General features: G+C 35.7%; 3 protein-coding genes across 4 annotated transcripts in view; all 3 read right to left on the bottom strand.

Moving 5' to 3' along the window:
- The window catches only part of LOC124442237 (transient receptor potential cation channel subfamily A member 1 homolog), a 23,030-nt gene extending 17,463 nt beyond the window's left edge, over positions 1-5,567 (bottom strand). The window contains exon 1 of the mRNA XM_046992747.1: positions 5,552-5,567. The gene's annotated coding sequence lies outside the window, so the exon portion shown is untranslated. The remainder of the gene's footprint in view (positions 1-5,551) is intronic.
- The window catches only part of LOC124441680 (transient receptor potential cation channel subfamily A member 1-like), a 74,857-nt gene extending 63,088 nt beyond the window's left edge, over positions 1-11,769 (bottom strand). The window contains exons 1-2 of the mRNA XM_046992147.1: positions 11,581-11,769; positions 10,902-11,208 (exon numbers count right to left, since the gene is read on the bottom strand). Coding sequence (XP_046848103.1) covers positions 10,902-11,196 — 295 coding nt within the window. The 5' untranslated portion in view covers positions 11,197-11,208; positions 11,581-11,769. The remainder of the gene's footprint in view (positions 1-10,901; positions 11,209-11,580) is intronic.
- Positions 2,592-23,092, bottom strand: LOC124442240. Of its 2 annotated transcripts, XR_006947185.1 has the most exons (3): positions 22,896-23,092; positions 22,122-22,690; positions 2,592-2,771 (listed from the first exon to the last, which is right to left on the bottom strand). XR_006947185.1 is itself a non-coding variant. In XM_046992751.1 (2 exons), the coding sequence occupies exons 1-2, from the start codon at positions 23,077-23,079 to the stop codon at positions 22,317-22,319; spliced, it is 558 nt and encodes a 185-aa protein (XP_046848707.1). In that variant the 5' UTR covers positions 23,080-23,092; the 3' UTR covers positions 21,942-22,316. The 2 variants fall into 2 exon arrangements, 1 of the variants encoding a protein (XP_046848707.1); XM_046992751.1 differs by lacking the exon at positions 2,592-2,771 and having other exon boundaries at positions 21,942-22,690.

The raw sequence follows: 23,092 nt of genomic DNA, 5'->3' as shown, positions 1-23,092 counted from the left end.
TAGCATTTTTATTTGCGAAATTCAATGACCCCTAGCTACTTGCAGCATTGCAATTTTCGTTATGAACGTTAAATGTAATTATCAAAAGTAGTGAATGAAAGCCAGCTATTTTCTCACAGCAAGTGACATCCTTCGTTGATAAACAAAAATTGACAAATTTTGTCATGAAAAACAGACTGTTTTATTTTATTTGATTAAGGTGTTTTTCATGATTAAGGCTCAAATTATAGAAATAGACCATCAGGATCCTTTTAACTATCTCATGCAGATACTCATACAACACTTATTTACTCAACTTACAAACCACAAGACATGAATCGTGTTTTTCCACTCGCTTGTTTTCCATCTTCGTAGAACATATTTCGTTTTTTTAGTCCAGTAATTTCAATATTATGTTCATACGTAAATATGCCAAAGTGATGTCCATTCAATGCCTTTATACCATTCCATAAACAAAGTACTCAACATTGTTAACCAACAAAGTAGCTAGTGAAATCATGAATCGCCATTTCGACAGATTACAATTTACAATGCACTCTTATGGTAAGTTTTAAACAATCGAAGACTTAACATTGTGGTCAAAGCATTTTACAGTGAAAGCTTTCATATTACGAGGCCTGCACAAAGACTAGTTGATTGTTCCACGTAACTCATACTTCTTTATATCGTCAGTAAAAAGACAGATTTACCTTTCTTTCTACAACGTTAAAGTGACTAATTAACCGTTGAAGTGAAAAAACTAATTTATATTCTTTAATTGACGTCATGATTAGAATTTTTAATGTGATTGGCTCCTTAGGAGCTTATCACCTTTCACAAAGACAAATTCAGTGTACTTATATTCATTGCATATATTCAGTAATGACTAATGTGACATTGAAGAAACAAACTAAAAATCAGCAGCATCAATAAAAACCATTGCGATTTTCACAAGAACAATAGAATCAAGAAGCAAATAAATATTTAACGTCAATGTAGTTACCTACGTTTGTACTCATATGACTTAGTTTCTCCTCTCCTCTTGGTATCTGAACAACCGAAATTTCCCCCAAATATCGGAAAAATCCTCTTCCTGTTGATAGGATTATGCCAAAATTATCGGCTATTACCGAGTAGTGTTGTAAACACTAACCAACCTTTTCCTTTCTTCTTTTGTAGCGACTTCAGTCCTACGAGCGTATTTTTCTATGTTCTCAAAACGTTTCTTTAAACTCAAAGATTCCAATTCTTGTTCAGTTGCATTCACAGATGTTGGTGGTCTTGATTTTTTCATCAAAACATTCAAATACATCGGCAATCATATCAGACGTCTTTCGGTAACTTGTCGTCGATGACAGTTGAAGCCAACAACTTCATTTTGCTCTGCATAATCAAAAATCTTTATACTCGTCGCCTATGTGTATAGTCTTGTTCCATCTTTTATGAACAACATCTGCTTTCCACGACGCCTCGTGACTTGTATGAGGTAAAACTTGAAGTGAATAGTACCTTTATGCATGGTGTTAAGCATATCATTATATGTATTTGTTCCACATAAATTGTTCGTACTTGAACAAATTATCGGATATCTATCAAATCTAAATTTTGAAAAAAAAACGTATTGTTGCCAAACAAAAGAACTATGCTCTTCATCCATTAATAAACGTAAAATGCAAATGACAATTGACCATTTTTCTGTGATATTACGCAAATCATTAAACCATTAAATAACGCAAATATGAGTTTGGGCATTAAGATGTTGGTGACGTCAAGTTTTGAAACTTTTTATAAACGTCGAGACGTGTTGGAAACAATTGTTTATCACTATGAACTTGAAGATTGTTGTTCAATTATAGAAATGGTGAAATAGTTCGAACCTTTGCGGCTGCGCAAATATAGACTATATAGTTACAATTGGTTCCGCTCGTTCGGTGAGCAACGAGCTCACATAAATTCATTGATCATTTTTATTTAATGTTTGTGGTGTTAGCAGGCGATCAGACACGATGGTCAATTCTGACATAGCTTACCATGGATTTCCTAATGCAAATTATTTTTATTGAAATTCATGGTAAGCCAACCTAAAATAAATGTATATTAACGTAGAAGACAAGCATTTTTTGTATAGCAAGAGCTGTAGAAGAAAATCGCCTAAAATAGACTAAATACATGAAGGCGTTTCATATTCCTTACAAGAATTATCCGCAGCTTTTGTATAAAAACGAAGACAAAAAATATGTACAAGGTCCGAATTTTTTGCATGCCAACTCCACTCTATGTTCCGGTGCGAATCCTGCCTGTTTCCTCGAAACATTCAACGCTTGATCAAAAGTCCACTACTATCAACGTGAAAGACAGAAAACAAGTGGCGCTGGTAAATAATAGAAACATGAAGAAAAGATGTGAATGGAAAAAACGTGAAGAAGAGATGTGAAGGAGAAACGTGAAGAAGAGAGGTGAAGGAGCGATGTGCAGCTTAGAAGATAACACTATATGTACTTTTTATATTTTCTTAACTTTGCGAAAAATTTTGGCAAATGCAATTTGAGCCCGCAGTCAATTGCACCGAACCCGGGCGTACTTCGCTTGACGTAAATCATCACGACATTAAATTGCTTTGGAATTTCTATTTAATCTTTTTGTTTTAAACATTTTAATAAAGAGTTCTTCATCCAACGCAAAAATACCAGGGCGGATCTTGAACACACAGACAAGAACCTCGAAAATAACGCTGACAATGAGAGCGTGTTTCGCTCGACCTAAATCGTCTCGATAGTAATTGGTTTTGGAACCTTTATTTAACATTTTTTATGCATTTAAAAAAGAAAGTTGCTACGCTGCGCTAAACCCAAAGATCATGCCATGGGCGTTAGTAAGGTTTGTATTCTAGAATTATAACACATTAAAAACATTTTCTTCCTGTCAAAATGACACATCTTGTTAAAATCATGCGCTACCACTTTGGGGAAATCTCTAACCATATTGACGACAGTTTCCATAGTAGCAAATTGTGGTTAACTCGGTGGAATGGGTTCCTAAGGATTTGCTGTTTCAGGATTTCAGACAGCACTGGAATCAGTACGAAGAATCATTGACAGTTTATCATTATTATTAAATAGTCTACTGTCTTCAGCCTCATTTTCATTCACAGAAATTGTTACATCATCATGAACGAATACCCCATCTTTATCTTCGTATGTATCCATTTGACTATGCTGTCTCTTTAATTCATTTAATTCGGGATCGTTCTCCCTTGCTTTTCTCTCTTCGTCAAAATCTCCTTCAGAATACTTCAAATCATCACCGACGCAATAGTCACTTGAATTCGGTACACCGAATTTCTTATGATCGTTTTGTACTTTTCCCCAAGCCTTTCGCTTAGACTCAGCTCTTGTCTCCTCTGGATTAAAGGTTTCTATGCTCTCACTGTAACCTATTTAAGAAAATACAAAAGTACGTAAAGGCAACAGCTTCTCCACTACTTACAATGTGTGTCAATGTAGGTAGTGATGTATGAACAACAGAGAACGAGAACTGTCAGTGATGAATGAACAACAGAGACAGAGATCAGTCTTTACATGGCTTTGAAGTGTGTTTTTGGAAAATTCAGTAACATTTTTACAAATAAGAAATGTTACCTCGAAATTGAGTAGTAGCGTTTTGTTTATCTTGACTCATTCGGACATACTCGATTGATCTACGATTCCTTTCCATTGTAAACTCGTTTTGAATCTCTAACATTTTATTTTGCAAAACAGCATTCTGCCTTTGCAGTTCTTTAACCATTTGAATCAACGTTGACATGTCTTGTTTCTTTCCCATTTCTTCCCGGCTCTCATCGGCTACATTGGTAGAAAAATCAGGACCGTAAAATACAAAATCCCAAACGGCGCGGGTAAAGTTGTATGACTTGTTGGGTCTCTCCTGTAAACGAGGTATGAGTGTTTTTCTACTTCGCCATGGAAATAAAAACCTCTTCCGTTCTATGTCAATTATCATTTTTGCCTAAATCAATTAAAAGAAAAATGTTGTAAATGTCATAACGACTGCTTTTATTCACCTCATTCATTCATCACCACCTGCACGTTATCTTAGTTTAAGTAGTGTAAAAATTGTCCCCGTTATCTGTTTTCATTCATCACTACCTACAATGACACACGTTATCATAGTTTATATTCTAGATAGTGCAAAGACTGTTCTCGTTCTCCATTGCTCATTCATCACTACCTACACTGACACACGTTATCTTAGTTTATATTTTAGATACTGTAAGACTGTTCTTGTTGTCTGACGTTCATTCATCATTAACTTCATTGACATACGTTATCTATAGGATCTAATTTGATAGTTTCATGAATATCCTTACCGTTTGAATGTGTTTCTGCAGCTTAGCGTGTTGCATAATGCTACTGGTATCATCAATGGCAAGGGCAAGCAGAAGGTTCATAATAATGATAGGCATAACGACGAGAAAACCAACAAGGAGGACCAGCTGTAGTGGATAAAATGTGTTGTAATCAGAGTGGTCACCGAGAAATGTCTGTTTAAAATCAAACTCTCCCATCGTCATTGTTGCTCCAGTTAAGATAGACACGCTAAACCTCTCAAATCCCTGTCTATCATTCATTATTACTGTAAAAGCGGCAGCAAAAGCGACCAAGAAAAATATTAAGAGACCCATGACCTAAATAAGAATTGTTGATATCATTAAACATTAGGGTAGAGGGAGAAGTCCTAACTTCAGCAGACGAACCTTGATTAGTGTGAACGAAATTTTTCTCATCATAAGAATAATTATACCGTAGGAGGCAAACCTTCTTAAATACATAATAAGATTTATCCAAGCACAGAATAACGCTACAGAACAGGCCATCCATTGAAAACTTGTCTTTACAGACATACTGTCGTTACTTGGTACAGCAAAGATGAATGTTGATACGTAGAGAACACATTCCAAATAGTTAACTTTGTCCATAAGATAATTGAATTTGTAAACGAATAACTACATAATTAAATAGAGCATGTCAATATCAAGAGATCAAATTAAGCGTAGACATATTTTTTAAATTCCTTTTTAACGATTTCGCCATTCTTATACAGGGGAAAGGACAACAAAATCAGCCCTATACACAAAAAAATTTTTGTTATAGGTTTGTAGCTTGTCATTTCTTACAGAAATGTTATAGAAATGAAGGATTGCTGTTGAAGATAAAATGGAACAAAATACTAATACTGCCAATTAAAACTGTAACGTACATCACTAAATTAAAATAAAACTAAAAGATAAATAAGCTTTAACAAATAGCAGCCATATTGTTGAGGTCATGCTATTGTTGTTCTGCAACTGCAAGGTTATCAATCACACCTTCACTGAGAAAGCCGATGTTCCAAGGCAAAATACATACGTTTTCATTCTACGTATCATTCTGCTGTCATGAATAAGTCTCATTTTTTGATCGCAGTCCCTAATATTTTATAACAGCTTTGCAACGAGCACAAACATAAAGTGGTATTTATAATATACATGGCTTATACGAGGGAACTTTTACGACCACAAACTGAAAATGCTAACCTGACCGATTTCTTTCAATGTTTGAACGCCAGCCGATATGAGGCAGATAAGCATCGCTACCTTAACATTTATCGACGCACTTGGTAATTCTAAACACAAATAGTTTCAATAACGAAAACATAAAACTAAACAAATTCAAGAAAATCGTGAAATAATTAATCTCCTCGAAAATGTTTGGGAACCACTGAGTATTTTAATAAAATACATAACAACGGTAACTCCAAATATCGTAAGGATTTTGATTCAACATTTCTACTCTATTTAGTCATCATCAGGAATGATTATATTACATGCGTGCGCAGTATATATAGACTTTATATAATTTGACCAAGTTAACAGAAACAGATAGTTCACTCGAAGCTTTAGTGCCATGATTAAGTTCCGGTTTTTTTCTACGGATGGGGAGTGTTTCTTTGAATAAAAGGTTTGACCAATCCTTGCCCTGTCTATGATGTGACAGTTGTTCAACAGGAAGAGAGTTGGGTCAAATTGTTCGGTATTGGGTTCGTCCATGTTAAGTTGTAAGAAATCAGTGAGATGAGTAAATTGTTCGCAGCTGTTGATGTGTTTATAGATTTTTGATTTGTTGTCTGTAGTAGCATATCCGTGTAGTCTTGTGTCGAGGCAAGAGAGAACTATCTGTCTTCTGTCAACTACATCAAAACACATACAGTCTATATATAATGCATACACATGTAACATAATCATTTCTGATGATGACTAAATAGAGTTGAAACGTTTAATCAAAATGTTTACGTTACTTGGAGTTACCGTTGTTATGTATTTTGATTAATCTTCACATTACCATCTTTGCCAACAGACGCCTTATATGAAGGAATTCCAAACGCGTAGACGTTAAGAGAAACCAAAAACAAGAAATAAAACATAAAACTTGTTGTGCACACTTTCCATCCAAATTCCATCCATTTTGCTTTAAGGTATTTACAGCAGACAGGATGACATAGGCATTGGTAACTGCTATTTCGCAACATCGCTTTGATGGCGGTAAATGGCTTGAGTTTTTTACCTCTCTTGTTTGTAACTGCGAAAAAAGGATAACTATAAGGAAAGCCTTGTCGAAAAGGAGACAGAGGATGTACACGATGAAAACAGTAAAATGAAAACACGGTTCTAAAAAGCGTAGTCAGTGGCTATGTCTATACAAAATGTCTTATTCAAATATGATAAGATATAAATAACCACGTGACTGTTTCATTTATTCAACCTTGGCGACCTTTTGCAGACAATACAATACTTCATCAATACATGGAAGCAATGATGCATAGACTGGTAATGGTGGTGGTGGTGTTGATGGTGGTGGTGGTTTTGTGGTGGTGGTGGTTTTTGTGGCGTTTGTGGTTGTTGTGTTGGTGGAGGTTGTGTTGATGGTGGTGGTGGTTGTTGTGGTGGTGGTTGTTGTGGTGGCGGTTGTTGTGTTGGTGGAGGTTGTGTTAATGGTGGTTGTGATGATGGTGGTGGTGGTTGTTGTAGTGGTTGTTGTGGTGGTGGTGGTTGTGTTGATGATAATGGTGGTGGTTGTTGTGGTGGTGGTGGTTGTGTTAATGGTGGTGGTGGTTGTTGTGTTGGTGGTTGTTGTGTTGGTGGAGGTTGTGTTGATGGTGGTTGTGTTGATGGTGGTGGTGGTTGTTGTAGTGGTGGTGTTGGTGGAAGTTGTGTTGATGGTGGTGGTGGTTGTTGTGGTGGTGGTATTTGTGGTGGTTGTGTTGATGGTGGTGGTGGTTGTTGTGGTGGTGGTGGTTGTGTTGATGGTGGTGGTTGTTGTGGTAGTTGTTGTGTTGGTGGAGGTTGTGTTAATGGTGGTTATGTTGATGGTGGTGGTGGGAAATGAGGAAAATATATAGCAATTATGTTTTGTGTAGAAAATATTGCATCACCACCCAACACCCACCCCCCACCCCTTGGCGGAGCCATTGAGCGTAGTAGCTACTATGAGAATTGTAGCATTCTCAATTTTTTAACGTTTTTTGAGAACTTTCTTTGGATTAAGTTGAGATCCTCAACTAGATCTTTATTTTCTATATAAGATAGCTTGCTCACCACACCTGTATTTTGTAAACAGAAAAAGTCGTATGCAACCAAATGGTCAATACTCTCTGGGTGTCCTGTGGTATTCATGCTGTTAGAAAGAGCTCGATACGCCACTTCGGACATATTCTTAGAAACCAACTTCGCCATCGTTCCTTCTGTACCATTTTTTGTCTTGAAAATAATCTGAACACAAGTTCGGTGTTGTTCGTAAACGACAGTTTGTCAAAAAACAACAACACCAGTACACTGAAGATGCACAAGAATAAGAAACATGTTGAACATATACTTACTGTCAAACCGAATGCTACACTTAATTGCTATACTGATAATAAAATCAAATACATTATAATGAAACATACCTCTTTCCATCTATCATGACATCATCACCATAGCGCTTTTGTATCGTCATTTATGATGGCCCAATCCAAGCAGTTAAAGAACTCATAATCTTCTGTAATTGCCGCCAGGCTATCTAGCAAATACTTCACAACATCTGCTTTGCCTTTCACAGCTGCTGTAAGCAATGCTGTTCGTTTGTATTTATTTTCCCAATTGATCATGGAAGGTTTGAACATCACCAACAATTCAACAATATTAAGATGTCCTTTGAACGCAGCAATGTGAAGTGGACTAAACAAATTTCCATCCCTTAAGTACACAATAAATATTTTACTCAAATCTTTCTTCCCTATCAATTAAGTTAAGACATTTTACAGTTATCTTTTTCTCTGTAAACTTCGTTGATGGCAAGATAGAAAATTACCTAACTATAATTGCTCTGTTATTCAGAAGACATTTGACGACCTCTGGGCTACTGTAGTTCGCTGCTGTATGGAGCGGCGTTTTCCTGTGGCATCGACCTTGTTGATCAAAGCTGGTTCATTGGCTAGGATTAATTCAACCACATCAGAGTTCTGTGAACTAACAGCGCAATGTAATGGCGAACGAGAAGTGTTCGTGAAGACATTCAGATCAGCGTTATATTCTAACAAAATACGGACACTCTAAAATAAAGAAATGAGCCTCCTGTAATGTACTTGTGTATGTCTTGACTTAATCTCAAAGCAAAAGCAACACACTTACCTCAAGAAATCCTTTTAAGGCGGCATTATGAATGGGTGTATAACCGTCTATTTCTTTCTCGTTAATAAGCAACGGCCCGAGATCTTTTTTCTATAACGTGTTTGATTATGATTAAAATTTAAAGCTTCGCTTTTCATCTCCAAACAAAACGATAGCAACCACGCATACCTTCAGCAAAATTCTCAATGTTTCAGGATATGCAATTGCATAGTGAAGAACCGTTCTATTGCTGTCATCACGAATGGTGAAATCAGCTTTCAATTTAAGCAGTTCTTCAACGACACGAACATGACCGCGTTGAGCGGCAAGGACCAACGCAGACTGGGAGTTTTCCGTCTTTTCATTGACAAAAATCTTGGATTTTGATCCAATGTAAGAGACAATATCACTGTGATTATTGATTGCCGCTCTAGAATGAAATAAATTGTCAAAGTGATAACGCCAGGCTTAAATCCAATAGTCCTGAATAATTAAATGTACAGATGATACGAATGAAACGTAAAACCTACTTATGAATCGGGGTGAATCCTTGTTTATCCTTTCTGTTCAACTGAAGGAAGTCCAAATGTGTCATTACATCCACAAATCGAAATAAACTCTTCTTCATGCCATTTTTACAAGCCGCATGAATCAAATAACCATCTCCATGTCTGATTTCTTCGCACAAAGCTTCACGAATCACATCTTCATCTTGCAGACAAACTTGTACAGTACGTTCATCACCACTGTCCACAGCAACATGAAGTATATTGCGGTAATGACTTCCACCATACTCCTCGCTGAACAATAACTCTTGCACTCTGCTTTTTTCTGAAATAGAAATGTTTTATAAATACATAGGCAGCAGGAAGGGAGCGACTGTACCTTTCGTTTAAACAAATAACATTTTCACATTTCAGGAGGACAAACGAAAAATCTATAATCCTTCTGCCGACGACGAAAGTCATTAAACAAAATATACATATCATGTTGCGAAAATCGTTTTACCGTGTTTCAGGAAAAGTTCAAGCATATTAGCATGTCCTTTATTAGCGGCGATGTACAATGGACATCTTTCTGTGATATCAACCTCTGTTATCTTTCCACCGTGTTCTAGCAACACCTTGGCGATCTCAACATGGTTGAACGTTGCGGCAAAATGAAGTGGTGATCGACCATTCACGCTTTCCACATGGTTCACAAGATCAACAATGAAGTCATGTTGCAACAAGTTATGAAGAAAATCTACATCACAAAGAGATAAGGTGATAATGAAAATCTCAGACACTCATGTTGGCCTCGCACTGAATCAAAATTACCCCACCCTCTCCATCTTGGGCCCTTTTGGCGTGTTTTAGTAATTAGTATTTCAAATATTATATTGCGGATAATACATTGCTCGGTTGAAGAAAGAATGCTTATTTCATAGCACGTCTCTTACGCTGTTAGTAAATTGCTTTCAAATGCATAAAATAGCATTTACAAAGATGCAGTTTTTAAAATTTTACTTGGGAAGGGTATTTCAGGTCCCTCTGCCACATGGCTCACGCTTTACGGAGTGTCTTGTGGTTGGTGCCTTCCCTGTGTAAAATCCTTAAAATATCCCTTGGCAAAGAGCACAACTATGAACTACCTTGGCCTACAACAAAATTCACCTCAGATAACTTGCTACGCATAGATAAACAACTATATGAATACGTGAATGACAACTGCATGGCAATGGGTAAACTTAGTTCGTGGTTAGTTAGAGTTGGGATTGGAGTTAGCACGAGGCTAGTGTAAGAATACCAAGAGGGATTCTATACATAATTTCTAATAGGTTGACCTACATTTTAAAGCAAAGTCATCCATTACAGCAGTGAAAACAAGCTTGATAGTATGTTAATATCAATCAAATTTCACAAAAAACATTTCTAGAAAATTTTGCTTTCAACAACTTATCAAACAAAAAAGCCTAAGTCCGAATACGCAGCATGGCTTCCAGCCTTACCTACGTCACCCATTCTCGTGGCTACATGAAGTACACTCTCTCCGTTCTTAGCTATCACACACTTGGTGTCTTTTACGTGATTTAACAAGGAAGTAAGAGAATTAAGACTACGCGACTCCAAAGCGTAAAATATACATGGTTGTCCTCTTTCATCAGTTTTCGAGAGTAATCTTTGAACTACAAAAGAACATTTAAATATCGAGCTGGTTGAAGGAAAAGAGATTAATATTTCATCAACGAAATACTAACTTTCACGGTCACTTGTTTTCTCTCTCAAAATATTATTGATCATTCTTTCGTCGTCATAAATTGCCGCCAGTTTCATTTCATCAGCTAAACTAGTTTGCACCTTACTCCCGTTTTCGTTAACGTCACTCACATCGGGAACGGTCCCTGCTCGTTGCAAATCTTTCGTGTCTTGCTCATCAATGGATTTCAGTCTGGCCAGGGCAGCACGATTGACTTCACTTGATAAATCATAGTCCACGCTTCTCTTGGGTCGCGGAAAACCCACGTACCAACGCGATCTCACGTAATTCGCCATTCGTGACAATCACTTGAAAATGCACAAAAAAATTCCAATGAACAAACAACAGGAGCGGCAGAACTTAGACAATTGGCGGCTCATATTCATATGTTAAAATCTGTAACCACTTATTGATTTAAGTAGAAACTAATAAAGAGGAAGATGCATGTATGAATATGGAATTATCAATTTTTCGCAGCCATACGCATATCCATGGCACATAAGCATGCATGAAGTCATGCTTCGCCTTTCAATATCTCATAATACTCTCGACGATACTTGACGATGTTATAACTCGAATGAACAATCAATTCGTTGCAACAAATATACCAATCTTATGACGTAATAATAAACGTTGTCACACAACCAGATGTAATTTATATAAAGCTGAAACAGACATACCTTTATCAAATTACGTATTGTTGAAACTTCATGAAGCAGGAAAATGGGAGCGCAGACAAAACATCATTAAAATCATCACGTCGTTTATTTGACAATAGAACTGTTAGAAGAGGTTTTGACCGATAAGCAGATAGAATCATACAACCGTTTAACAACATAACAATTGAGAATATATTTTAAAAAACATGTGCTCTCTTATTTCGCGGAACAAAAAGTACATTGGTCACATGATTAAAAATCTAGTTGAGTTATACACTGTGATGTCATTTCCTTTAACAAGAACAACAACTGAAGACGTACGGTGTACTTAGAGCTTGGTTTCTTGGTGACTTGCGTCGCCAACTCAATGACATTCAGAGTATATAATACCAACCGTTGCATTACATGTCGGAAACACTATCTTTATTTACACATGGTCGTTTATACGAATGTCAGAATAATCGTCACGCGCATCTAAGACAACATGAACTAATCGCCCTTCCAAAATATCGATACAAGTTTATCCGAATATTGTCAATTTCCTACCATCAAGAGTTTAAGTAAATGATACCTGTTCATGAGCTAGATATTGATGGAAAGCGAACTATCACATTTAAGTGCTACGCATCATCGAAGACGCAAAATCATTTTCCGGTATTAACTATGCTAGAGGAAAGACATTGACCGCATGACGTCATTGAAATTGCAAAAATGGAATTTTCATCACACGACGTTGACACAAAACCTGACAAAACAATCTTCAAAATATTATGTTTTGTTGAACAAACGAGAAATGAAACGCGATTCGACAATTTTAAGTACTTTTAAAGAGAGGCAAAAGATCAAGATGAAATGAAATAAATCATTTGTCTATGTAAGACTTTATAGAGTTATCGTGCATTTCCGATGCGCTTATCTAAATTGGAAAGTCAAATAACGTCAAAACCATCGCATGGATCACAACAAAAACTTGCATGTTTTAGAAACAAAATACTCCCCAGAAATAGGGTTACACCATCTCCTTGGTAAACTTATCTATTCGACGATCGAAGATGGTGGATATATTTTCCAAAGCTATCCTAAAACGGAGATATTTTAGTGAAAATCAGAAAATGGGGTCCATTAATATTGGATCACATTGGTAGATTAAAAACAGACACAAAGGTAGACATAAAGCTAGACACGAAGGTATACAAAAAGATAGACATAAAAGTTGGCAAAGGTACATACAAAGAAAGAAGACAAGTTTAACAAAAAGGTAGACGAAAACGTGGACACAAAAAGATTGATAAAAAGGCGGAGAAAAAATAGACAAAACGAACAATAAAACAAAGATAGACAAAGGTAAACGAAAAATTTAAAGATAGACGAAAGGTAAACGCGAAGGAAAATAAGATGGACACTCAGAAAGAAACATAATAAATGATGAAAAATAACAAAGGTGGACAGATTGGAGAAATGGGGAAATAATAAAGACATCAAAAGATAAAAAAATAAAAATGATGACACTAGGAAGATAGACAAAGGAAAGAAAATGGAGGTGAGATAGAAGACAGACAAAAAAAAAAATGGACACTGAAAGGAACAAGATTGACACAAAGTTAGGAAAAAATTAGTCATGAAAGTACAAACAACACAAAAGCAGATCAAAAAATAGACATAAAGGTAGACACAATTGTGGACAAAAGGTAAACAAAAAGAAAGACCAAAGAGACAACGGAAGACAAGATAAACAAACGTAGATAAAAAGTTAGACAAAGTTAGACACAAAGATACACATCATGATAGACATCATGATAGATACAAAGGCAGACAAAAAGATAGACACAAATGTTGACATAAATTTAGATTGAAAGATAGACAAAAATTTGGATACAATGGTAGTCAAAACCAAAAGATACACATAAGATTGACAAAAAGGAAGACAAAAAGGTAGACAAAAAGGTAGACAAACAAAAAGTTAGACAACAAGGTGGACAAAACATTAAAAAAAAGTAGACACAAAGGTAGACACAAAGTTAAACAAAAAAGTAGACACTGGTAGACAAAAAGATAGAAAGAAGGTAGACACAAAGTAGACAAAAAGTTAGACGAAAAAGGCAGAGAAAATGTCATACAAGAAATTAAACAAAAAGGTAGACACAAAGGTAGACATAAATTTAGATTGAAAGATACACAAAAAGGTAGACACAAAGGTTGACACCAAAGTAGACAAAAAGGTACACACAAAAGTAGGACATAAAGTTAGACACAAATGCAAACAAAAGATAAACATGCAAAAGGTAGATAAAATGAAGACACTAAGGTAAACACATGCAAATGTTGATAAAAGGTAAATAAAAATAATAGATACGTAACGTTGAAAAAGACCTCTCTTTTGATAAAATGGAAATTTTAAAATGTGTACATTTGGGGGTTTTTTTCAAGAAGCCGAAAAAGAATCGCAATAGCCCTGCGTGGTTATCTGTCGTACAGTCGTAGTGTTAACTTTTTCTTTTAGAGAAATCTAAATTTTAAAGTGAAAGAAAAGAAGAAAAAGCTAAGTCGCCTTAAATAAAAAAATAATTTACCTTTCGTCCCTCGGGATGTATTCAAACGTTGTAAATGGTACACTCCAAGCAACAGCAGCTACCTAAAAAAACGTCAAAAAGTTGAGCGAGTGCGTCAATGCATTAATCGATAATATCGTTAATGTAACAATGCATGAGTTTGGTGACGCTCACATATGATATTGATGTGCTGAAAACGTCGTTCAAAGTCTTTGTACAACTTGTTAACATGTCGGACAAGTTTAGTTAGGATTTCTTTTGGCAGTGAAACGTCTTCATCACAGCTTCTTATGTATTAAAGAGAGCAGCTAAAGATGGTTGTAAGCTGAAGAAAAGGTGTTTTATTAGTTAAAGATTGAAAACACGGATTACTTGGATTGAGCAGTCGTACAACGCTACTGGCTGAACTAAAGATGATGTGTCGATCGTTGTTGACAGATTATGTTCAGAGTTGACTCACTTCACCTCGCGTATGCTCAACATGACGATGCGGCCAAATATTTCGAAAACTCTTTTTAACTTCTCCAGTTTTTTCGAGGCGATCAGAAACTCGTGGCTCATGATTGTCAAGATCTTATGGCTGCAAGTATATAATAAAATTACATACATGAGTACATGAAAGCTACAGGATATCATGAAAAAACCATTTACCTTTATGACAAGTATTTGAGATCTCAATTTGAAACTTACACGTAGAGAGGCAGCTACATCACGTATACAAAAGACTTTGATACGTCGCTGTAACAGACTAAAAGTTATACACCAAACTTATGGTAAGGTATTAACAAGTAAAACTTTGATACTTCACTGTAGCATTTTCATCACACATCGTTACAGATAATGAGAACGCAGCTCGAGACAAAAAATGAAATACCTGCTGGCAAGTACTAGTCAATACTGCAAGTACTAAGCAACAATAGCAAGTATTCCACAATACTCACAAGTATTATGCAATACTATCAAGTACCATACAACAGAAGCAAGTATTCCACAATACTGGCAAGTACTATGCAATACTATCAAGTACCATACAACAGAAGCAAGTATTCCACAATACTGACAAGTACTATGCAATACTATCAAGTACCATACAACAGAAGCAAGTATTCCACAATACTGAAAGTACTATGCAATACTATCAAGTACCATACAACAGAAGCAAGTACTCCACAATAGCAAACTTAACAAAAAGCAATTGGGATAGTCGTGGGATTAAGCAATATGTTCATGAAAACAGTAAACTAGATCCGCTATATATTCGGCGAAATAACGAATAAGAAATATTTAATCCTCAGTAAAAAAATTCAGAAAACTTAAAAAACAATGAAATGTTTTGCCCAAGTATTAATTAAAAAAAAGATAACGTCTCAAGACAAAAATTTTTTAGTCTCAATTGCTCGAACAGACGTGTTTAGAAATGGCAGATAGCTGCAAGCGAATATCACCATAGTTTTCAGCCCAGAAACTCATTTCTGGACTTTCTACCATCATGTGCAATTCTTGCCGGTCAATCCTCTTCCCACTCAATCGAAATCACCTTCACCCTCCTGACGAGTAACGGGGCACCAGCTTCATCCAATCGGATAGCATCGGCTGCCGGAGATTGACGGCCATCTGTGATAACCACAGCGACATTCGGGAACGAAGATCGCATTCCAGCTCTTCGCGTAAAGAGATCAGAATTCGCTAGTTTCAAGGCTAGATCGATACGAGTTCGGCCACGAAGATGAGGTAAGAGGTTCAGTTGAGTGGTGAGGTCATTTCTTGAATAAATATCATTAAATGTTGATGTAATGTTTGCAGTATCACTATAAACCATTAAAGCAATATGCGTCTTCTGCCAAGATATTTCTAACGTGTCTGCAATCATCTCAACAAGGTTTTTTCGCTTCAGTAAATTTGTCGTTTAAAATACTACCAGACGAATCCAAAATGAAGGCTACATCAAGAGTTCTCTTGCAAGGCAATGGTGCTATAAGAAAAAAATAGTAAAATAACCAATATGATTAAGAGGCTATGGACATGACTGGGGCCATCAGCAGGGATGACATTGGCAAAACAATATGCATGTTTGTCAGAATAAACATATCAAAAGAGTTCAAGACGGCTCAACAGATTAAAGCCAAGATGTATATTGAACACGGCACATATTTGTTCCAACTAAAAAAGAAGTTTTAGAGAGGCAAGTGTTTGATGGCTGCGTGACCACGAGAAATCATGTCTTATTGAAAAACATATAACGTCTAGCATAAAATTTGAAAAAACACACAAAGATTGGACTGCTATCTGGTGGTCAGAAGCAATTTCAGGACAAATCACGATTTCTACTTTAAAAAAATTGACCGAAGAATTGTAAAAAGAATAGAAATATGACTGACAATGGTCATAAATATCAACGAGTTATGGATTGCAGTAAAGGCTGCTGGGTAAGGCAGTCCGATAAATAACCTAAATGTGCGAAAGATTTAAAGCAACGATTAAATCTTTGGCGGATGCACTATTTATCGAACTTTTTGGTTGTTTGTGACTGGTATACCTATAGCTATGATTATTTCTATGCGCAATCGGTTCTTCTGAACCTCAAACGCGCGAGCAATAAAATCAACAAGATCGTAAAAGACAAACTAGCTACACATCATACTTACAAATCTCTGAGCAGACATCCTTAGTAAAAGCAGGGATCATCTTACTTAAAGTATTAACGGTATTAGGTACAAAGATATCCCTAGGTGATCCTGCAACGCGCTCAAGATCGCTAGCACGACTCGAGCTCAATAAAAATTGCCCTGCTCTAAACCATTCAGAATTAAGAAATTTTTCATGTATAAATAATACACGTGAGTACTTATGTTTAGAAATTACGAATTGTTATTATTTCATATCTGTTATCCTCCTGATTTCGGCATCAGATCTTCTGAATTCATACGACTGTATCGCCTCTTCGATTCCTGGAAAAAAGGGCGAGAATCTTCCACAGTTGGTTCATTCTCTTTGTTCTTCTGTAAAGACTCCTGGCTGTCTTTACAATCCAGTTAAATAATTCCAACTGTTCATTTAATTATAACATTGTCGTAGCCAGCCTCTATCTTTGGGTAAGAGCTCGTAGACGCATATCTGACTCATGTTGCTAACCGTTTACAATTAATTTCGAAGAGTACAATGCAGCGATAATTTACCGTGTGTATATGTCACTATGTGACATAATATGACATATAAACAAGGTACGATATTGTAATACTAATAACTTGCTTATCTATCGATAAAGAAGAATATAGCAAGGTTTTTGTTTAAGGAACAAGTTCTTTTTCAAGATGTTTCTTTATATAAATAAAACGCTAAATATACAGTGGTATGAATACTATAATGACGTTATCACTTGTCACTTTTGTAACTTCATATTCTTTCCTTCATTCGACACCTCCCCCCAAGCTAGAATTAAAAATTATGACTATAAGTTACTATCGAAGGGGAAGTGCTAGCCAAACATTGCTATAGGCATAGCTGAGTGGTTTCGTGTTCAAGCTAAAGATTGCAACTTAGCTTGGATTTACTAATTTTCTTCAAGACAGGTCTGGTGGTGGTGAATGTTAATTGGCGTGATATGAACGATAGATCGAACTCAGACATTTTGTACATGTGTGTGCCTTTAAATTTAAACATTGTGTTGGCAAGGTTTATTTCAATAAACTTTGGGCTGTTTTTCATTTCATGTAATTTTTTGTTCAAAAAATACGAAACATTAATCTCTGCTAAAAATATTGTTTGAATATATATGAAATTCACATTTAATTCACCAGAGATTGTGTGGTAATCGGTTTCTCAGTAAATACTGAAAATAGACAAGTTCTTCTTTCAATAACCACCCTTAAAAGCAAACCTTCGAAACACTCCAATTAGGCACATCAGAAAGAATACTTCTTTTGATTAGACCTATGCGACTATGTCGATGATATTTCAGGGCACGTGTGTCAAAATTTGATGACTGACTTTTATCGTGGATGGTGGTTTGGCACGTATACCATGTGGATCATATTGGTTATTTCAAGGTTTATAGAGGACATTGGCGGGTAATGTGATTATAGTTATGATTGCATGGATAAATGTGACTTTTTTATATAGGATCATAAGTTTTTTAAATGTATGCCATTGCATTTAATAAACGCAGTGTTTTGGAAGATGTACCCAAAGGCCAGGAAATTAAAAAGAAAACGTGAATATTCCTGATAGCCATAATAAATAATGTTATGACAAAATGGCTTTGCTTGGCCCCAAATGTGGACACTGTTTTTTTCTAAAACAAAACGAAATGGGAGGGAAAACCAGTGGATCCGGGAAAAAACCCTCCAAAAATAAAAAAGATCAAAAATTTAGAAAAATTTTCTTAAATTTTTGTAGTTTTAAGATGTTTCCTATTTTTGTTGTTTTCAATGATCCCGATGGTCTATTTTAACATGCTGCAGCATAGTAAGATCATGCGTCTTATATAGTCGTATAAAAAATCTAAATTTACAGAGCGACAAAAAAGCGGACTGACTACCCTATTGACACAGCAAATATTTTGTGTTCAACAAAAGAAACGCAAACTTTCGTAGAGAACAAAAAATGAAAGTGCGCCGAATGTTAAACATTTTAATAAATAGACGAAAAATGAAAATTAAAAGCATCCCATAAAATTATATGAAAAAATTATTCAGTACGTACGACATGACCATTCATCTGTCAATAACAATGAAAAAATGAAATGACCAAAGTGACGTCATGACTTGCATAAAAATCATTTTTCATGTCTACTAGACTTCATTCAAAATTTCTATGTTGCTACATTAACGCCTTCATTAACAGCTGGCTTTCACTCACGTGTTTTGTCAGAAAATTTAACAATTGTGAAAATTTAGTTTTAAGCTGTTGTACTTGAAAATGCGTTATACTGATAAACCTTTTGCATAAGAAAAGTGTGATTCTTTCTACAAGGACGCTTGTTTCTTGGTGCTTCTGTCTGACTTGGTCGTTCATTAATTGTCCAGTTAGTAACCCTACAGAAAAAGTCACTCTACAAAAAACACGTTGTAAATGTCAGCAAAATGAATTATCAAGAACAGAAATTAAATACATTGAAAAGAACAAAACTTTTATACCTGATTTCCAAGAGTTGTCCTAGTCCGTTTGATCCAGGCGACTTGGTCGGTCTCTTCCTATTTTTTCACTGCGCAGTTTTTGTGTGTATGTCGTAGAAATATATGGTAGCATTTTTATTTGCGAAATTCAATGACCCCTAGCTACTTGCAGCATTGCAATTTTCGTTATGAACGTTAAATGTAATTATCAAAAGTAGTGAATGAAATCCAGCTATTTTCTCACAGCAAGTGACATCCTTCGTTGATAAACAAAAATTGACAAATTTTGTCATGAAAAACAGACTGTTTTTATTTTATTTGGGTGTTTTTCATGATTAAGGCTCAAATTATAGAAATAGACCATCAGGATCCTTTTTAACTATCTCATGCAGATACTCATACAACACTTATTTACTCAACTTACAAACCACAAGACATGAATCGTGTTTTTCCACTCGCTTGTTTTCCATCTTCGTAGAACATATTTCGTTTTTTTAGTCCAGTAATTTCAATATTATGTTCATACGTAAATATGCCAAAGTGATGTCCATTCAATGCCTTTATACCATTCCATAAACAAAGTACTCAACATTGTTAACCAACAAAGTAGCTAGTGAAATCATGAATCGCCATTTCGACAGATTACAATTTACAATGCACTCTTATGGTAAGTTTCAAACAATCGAAGACTTAACATTGTGGTCAAAGCATTTTACAGTGAAAGCTTTCATATTACGAGGCCTGCACAAAGACTAGTTGATTGTTCCACGTAACTCATACTTCTTTATATCGTCAGTAAAAAGACAGATTTACCTTTCTTTCTACAACGTTAAAGTGACTAATTAACCGTTGAAGTGAAAAAAAAACTAATTTATATTCTTTAATTGACGTCATGATTAGAATTTTTTAATGTGATTGGCTCCTTAGGAGCTTATCACCTTTCACAAAGACAAATTCAGTGTACTTATATTCATTGCATATATTCAGTAATGACTAATGTGACATTGAAGAAACAAACTAAAAATCAGCAGCATCAATAAAAACCAATGCGATTTTCACAAGAACAATAGAATCAAGAAGCAAATAAATATTTAACGTCAATGTAGTTACTTACGTTTGTACTCACTTGACTTAGTTTCTCCTCTCCTCTTGGTATCTGAACAACCGAATTTTCTCACAAATATCGGAAAAATCCTCTTGCTGTTGATCGGATTATGCCAAAATTATCGGCTATTACCGAGTAGTGTTGCAAACACTAACCAATCTTGTTTCTTTCTTCTTTTGTAGCGACTTCAGTCCTACGAGCGTATTTTTCTATGTTCTCAAAACGTTTCTTTAAACTCAAAGATTCCAATTCTTGTTCAGTTGCATTCACAGATGTTGGTGGTCTTGATTTTTTATCAAAACATTCAAATACATCGGCAATCATATCAGACGTCTTTCGGTAACTTGTCGTCGATGACAGTTGAAGCCAACAACTTCATTTTGCTCTGCATAGTCAAAAATCTTTATACTTGTCGCCTATGTGTATAGTCTTGTTCCATCTTTTATGAACAACATCTGCTTTCCACGACGCCTCGTGACTTGTATGAGGTAAAACTTGAAGTGAATAGTACCTTTATGCATGGTGTTAAGCATATCATTATATGTATTTGTTCCACATAAATTGTTCGTACTTGAACAAATTATCGGATATCTATCAAATCTAAATTTTGAAAAAAAAACGTATTGTTGCCAAACAAAAGAACTATGCTCTTCATCCATTAATAAACGTAAAATGCAAATGACAATTGACCATTTTTCTGTGATATTACGCAAATCATTAAACCATTAAATAACGCAAATATGAGTTTGGGCATTAAGATGTTGGTGACGTCAAGTTTTGAAACTTTTTATAAACGTCGAGACGTGTTGGAAACAATTGTTTATCACTATGAACTTGAAGATTGTTGTTCAATTATAGAAATGGTGAAATAGTTCGAACCTTTGCGGCTGCGCAAACATAGACTTTATAGTTACAATTGGTTCCGCTCGTTCGGTGAGCGACGAGCTCACATAAATTCATTGATCATTTTTATTTAATTTTTGTGGTGTTAGCAGGCGATCAGACACGATGGTCAATTCTGACATAGCTTACCATGGATTTCCTAATGCAAATTATTTTTATTGAAATTCATGGTAAGCCAACCTAAAATAAATGTATATTAACGTAGAAGACAAGCATTTTTTGTATAGCAAGAGCTGTAGAAGAAAATCGCCTAAAATAGACTAAATACATGAAGGCGTTTCATATTCCTTACAAGAATTATCCGCAGCTTTTGTATAAAAACGAAGACAAAAAATATGTACAAGGTCCGAATTTTTTGCATGCCAACTCCACTCTATGTTCCGGTGCGAATCCTGCCTGTTTCCTCGAAACATTCAACGCTTGATCAAAAGTCCACTACTATCAACGTGAAAGACAGAAAACAAGTGGCGCTGGTAAATAATAGAAACATGAAGAAAAGATGTGAATGGAAAAAACGTGAAGAAGAGATGTGAAGGAGAAACGTGAAGAAGAGAGGTGAAGGAGCGATGTGCAGCTTAGAAGATAACACGTTATGTACTTTTTATATTTTCTTAACTTTGCGAAAAATTTTGGCAAATGCAATTTGAGCCCGCAGTCAATTGCACCGAACCCGGGCGTACTTCGCTTGACGTAAATCATCACGACATTAAATTGCTTTGGAATTTCTATTTAATCTTTTTGTTTTAAACATTTTAATAAAGAGTTCTTCATCCAACGCAAAAATACCAGGGCGGATCTTGAACACACAGACAAGAACCTCGAAAATAACGCTGACAATGAGAGCGTGTTTCGCTCGACCTAAATCGTCTCGATAGTAATTGGTTTTGGAACCTTTGGTAAGAAGGTTTGTATTCTAGAATTATAACACATTAAAAACATTTTCTTCCTGTCAAAATGACACATCTTGTTAAAATCATGCGCTACCACTTTGGGGAAATCTCTAACCATATTGACGACAGTTTCCATAGTAGCAAATTGTGGTTAACTCGGTGGAATGAGTTCCTAAGGATTTGCTGTTTCAGCATTTCAGACAACACTGGAATCAGTACGAAGAATCATTGACAGTTTATCATTGTTATTAAATAGTCTACTGTCTTCAGCCTCATTTTCATTCACAGAAATTGTTACATCATCATGAACGACTACCCCATCTTTATCTTCGTATGTATCCATTTGACTATGCTGTCTCTTTAATTCATTTAATTCGGGATCGTTCTCCCTTGCTTCTCTCTCTTCGTCAAAATCTCCTTCAGAATACTTCAAATCATCACCGACGCCATAGTCACTTGAATTCGGTACACTGAATTTCTTATGATCGTTTTGTACTTTTCCCCAAGCCTTTCGCTTAGACTCAGCTCTTGTCTCCTCTGGATTAAAGGTTTCTATGCTCTCACTGTAACCTATTTAAGAAAATACAAAAGTACGTAAAGGCAACAGCTTCTCCACTACTTACAATGTGTGTCAATGTAGGTAGTGATGTATGAACAACAGAGAACGAGAACTGTCAGTGATGAATGAACAACAGAGACAGAGATCAGTCTTTACATGGCTTTGAAGTGTGTTTTTGGAAAATTCAGTAACATTTTTACAAATAAGAAATGTTACCTCGAAATTGAGTAGTAGCGTTTTGTTTATCTTGACTCATTCGGACATACTCGATTGATCTACGATTCCTTTCCATTGTAAACTCGTTTTGAATCTCTAACATTTTATTTTGCAAAACAGCATTCTGCCTTTGCAGTTCTTTAACCATTTGAATCAACGTTGACATGTCTTGTTTCTTTCCCATTTCTTCCCGGCTC

Source organism: Xenia sp. Carnegie-2017, unplaced genomic scaffold (genome assembly GCF_021976095.1).
Source record: "Xenia sp. Carnegie-2017 unplaced genomic scaffold, XeniaSp_v1 HiC_scaffold_20, whole genome shotgun sequence".
In the NCBI taxonomy this organism is placed as follows: domain Eukaryota; kingdom Metazoa; phylum Cnidaria; class Anthozoa; order Malacalcyonacea; family Xeniidae; genus Xenia; species Xenia sp. Carnegie-2017.
The sequence above is the reverse complement of the archived record's forward strand: the minus strand, read 5'-3'. Positions and strand labels throughout refer to the sequence as shown.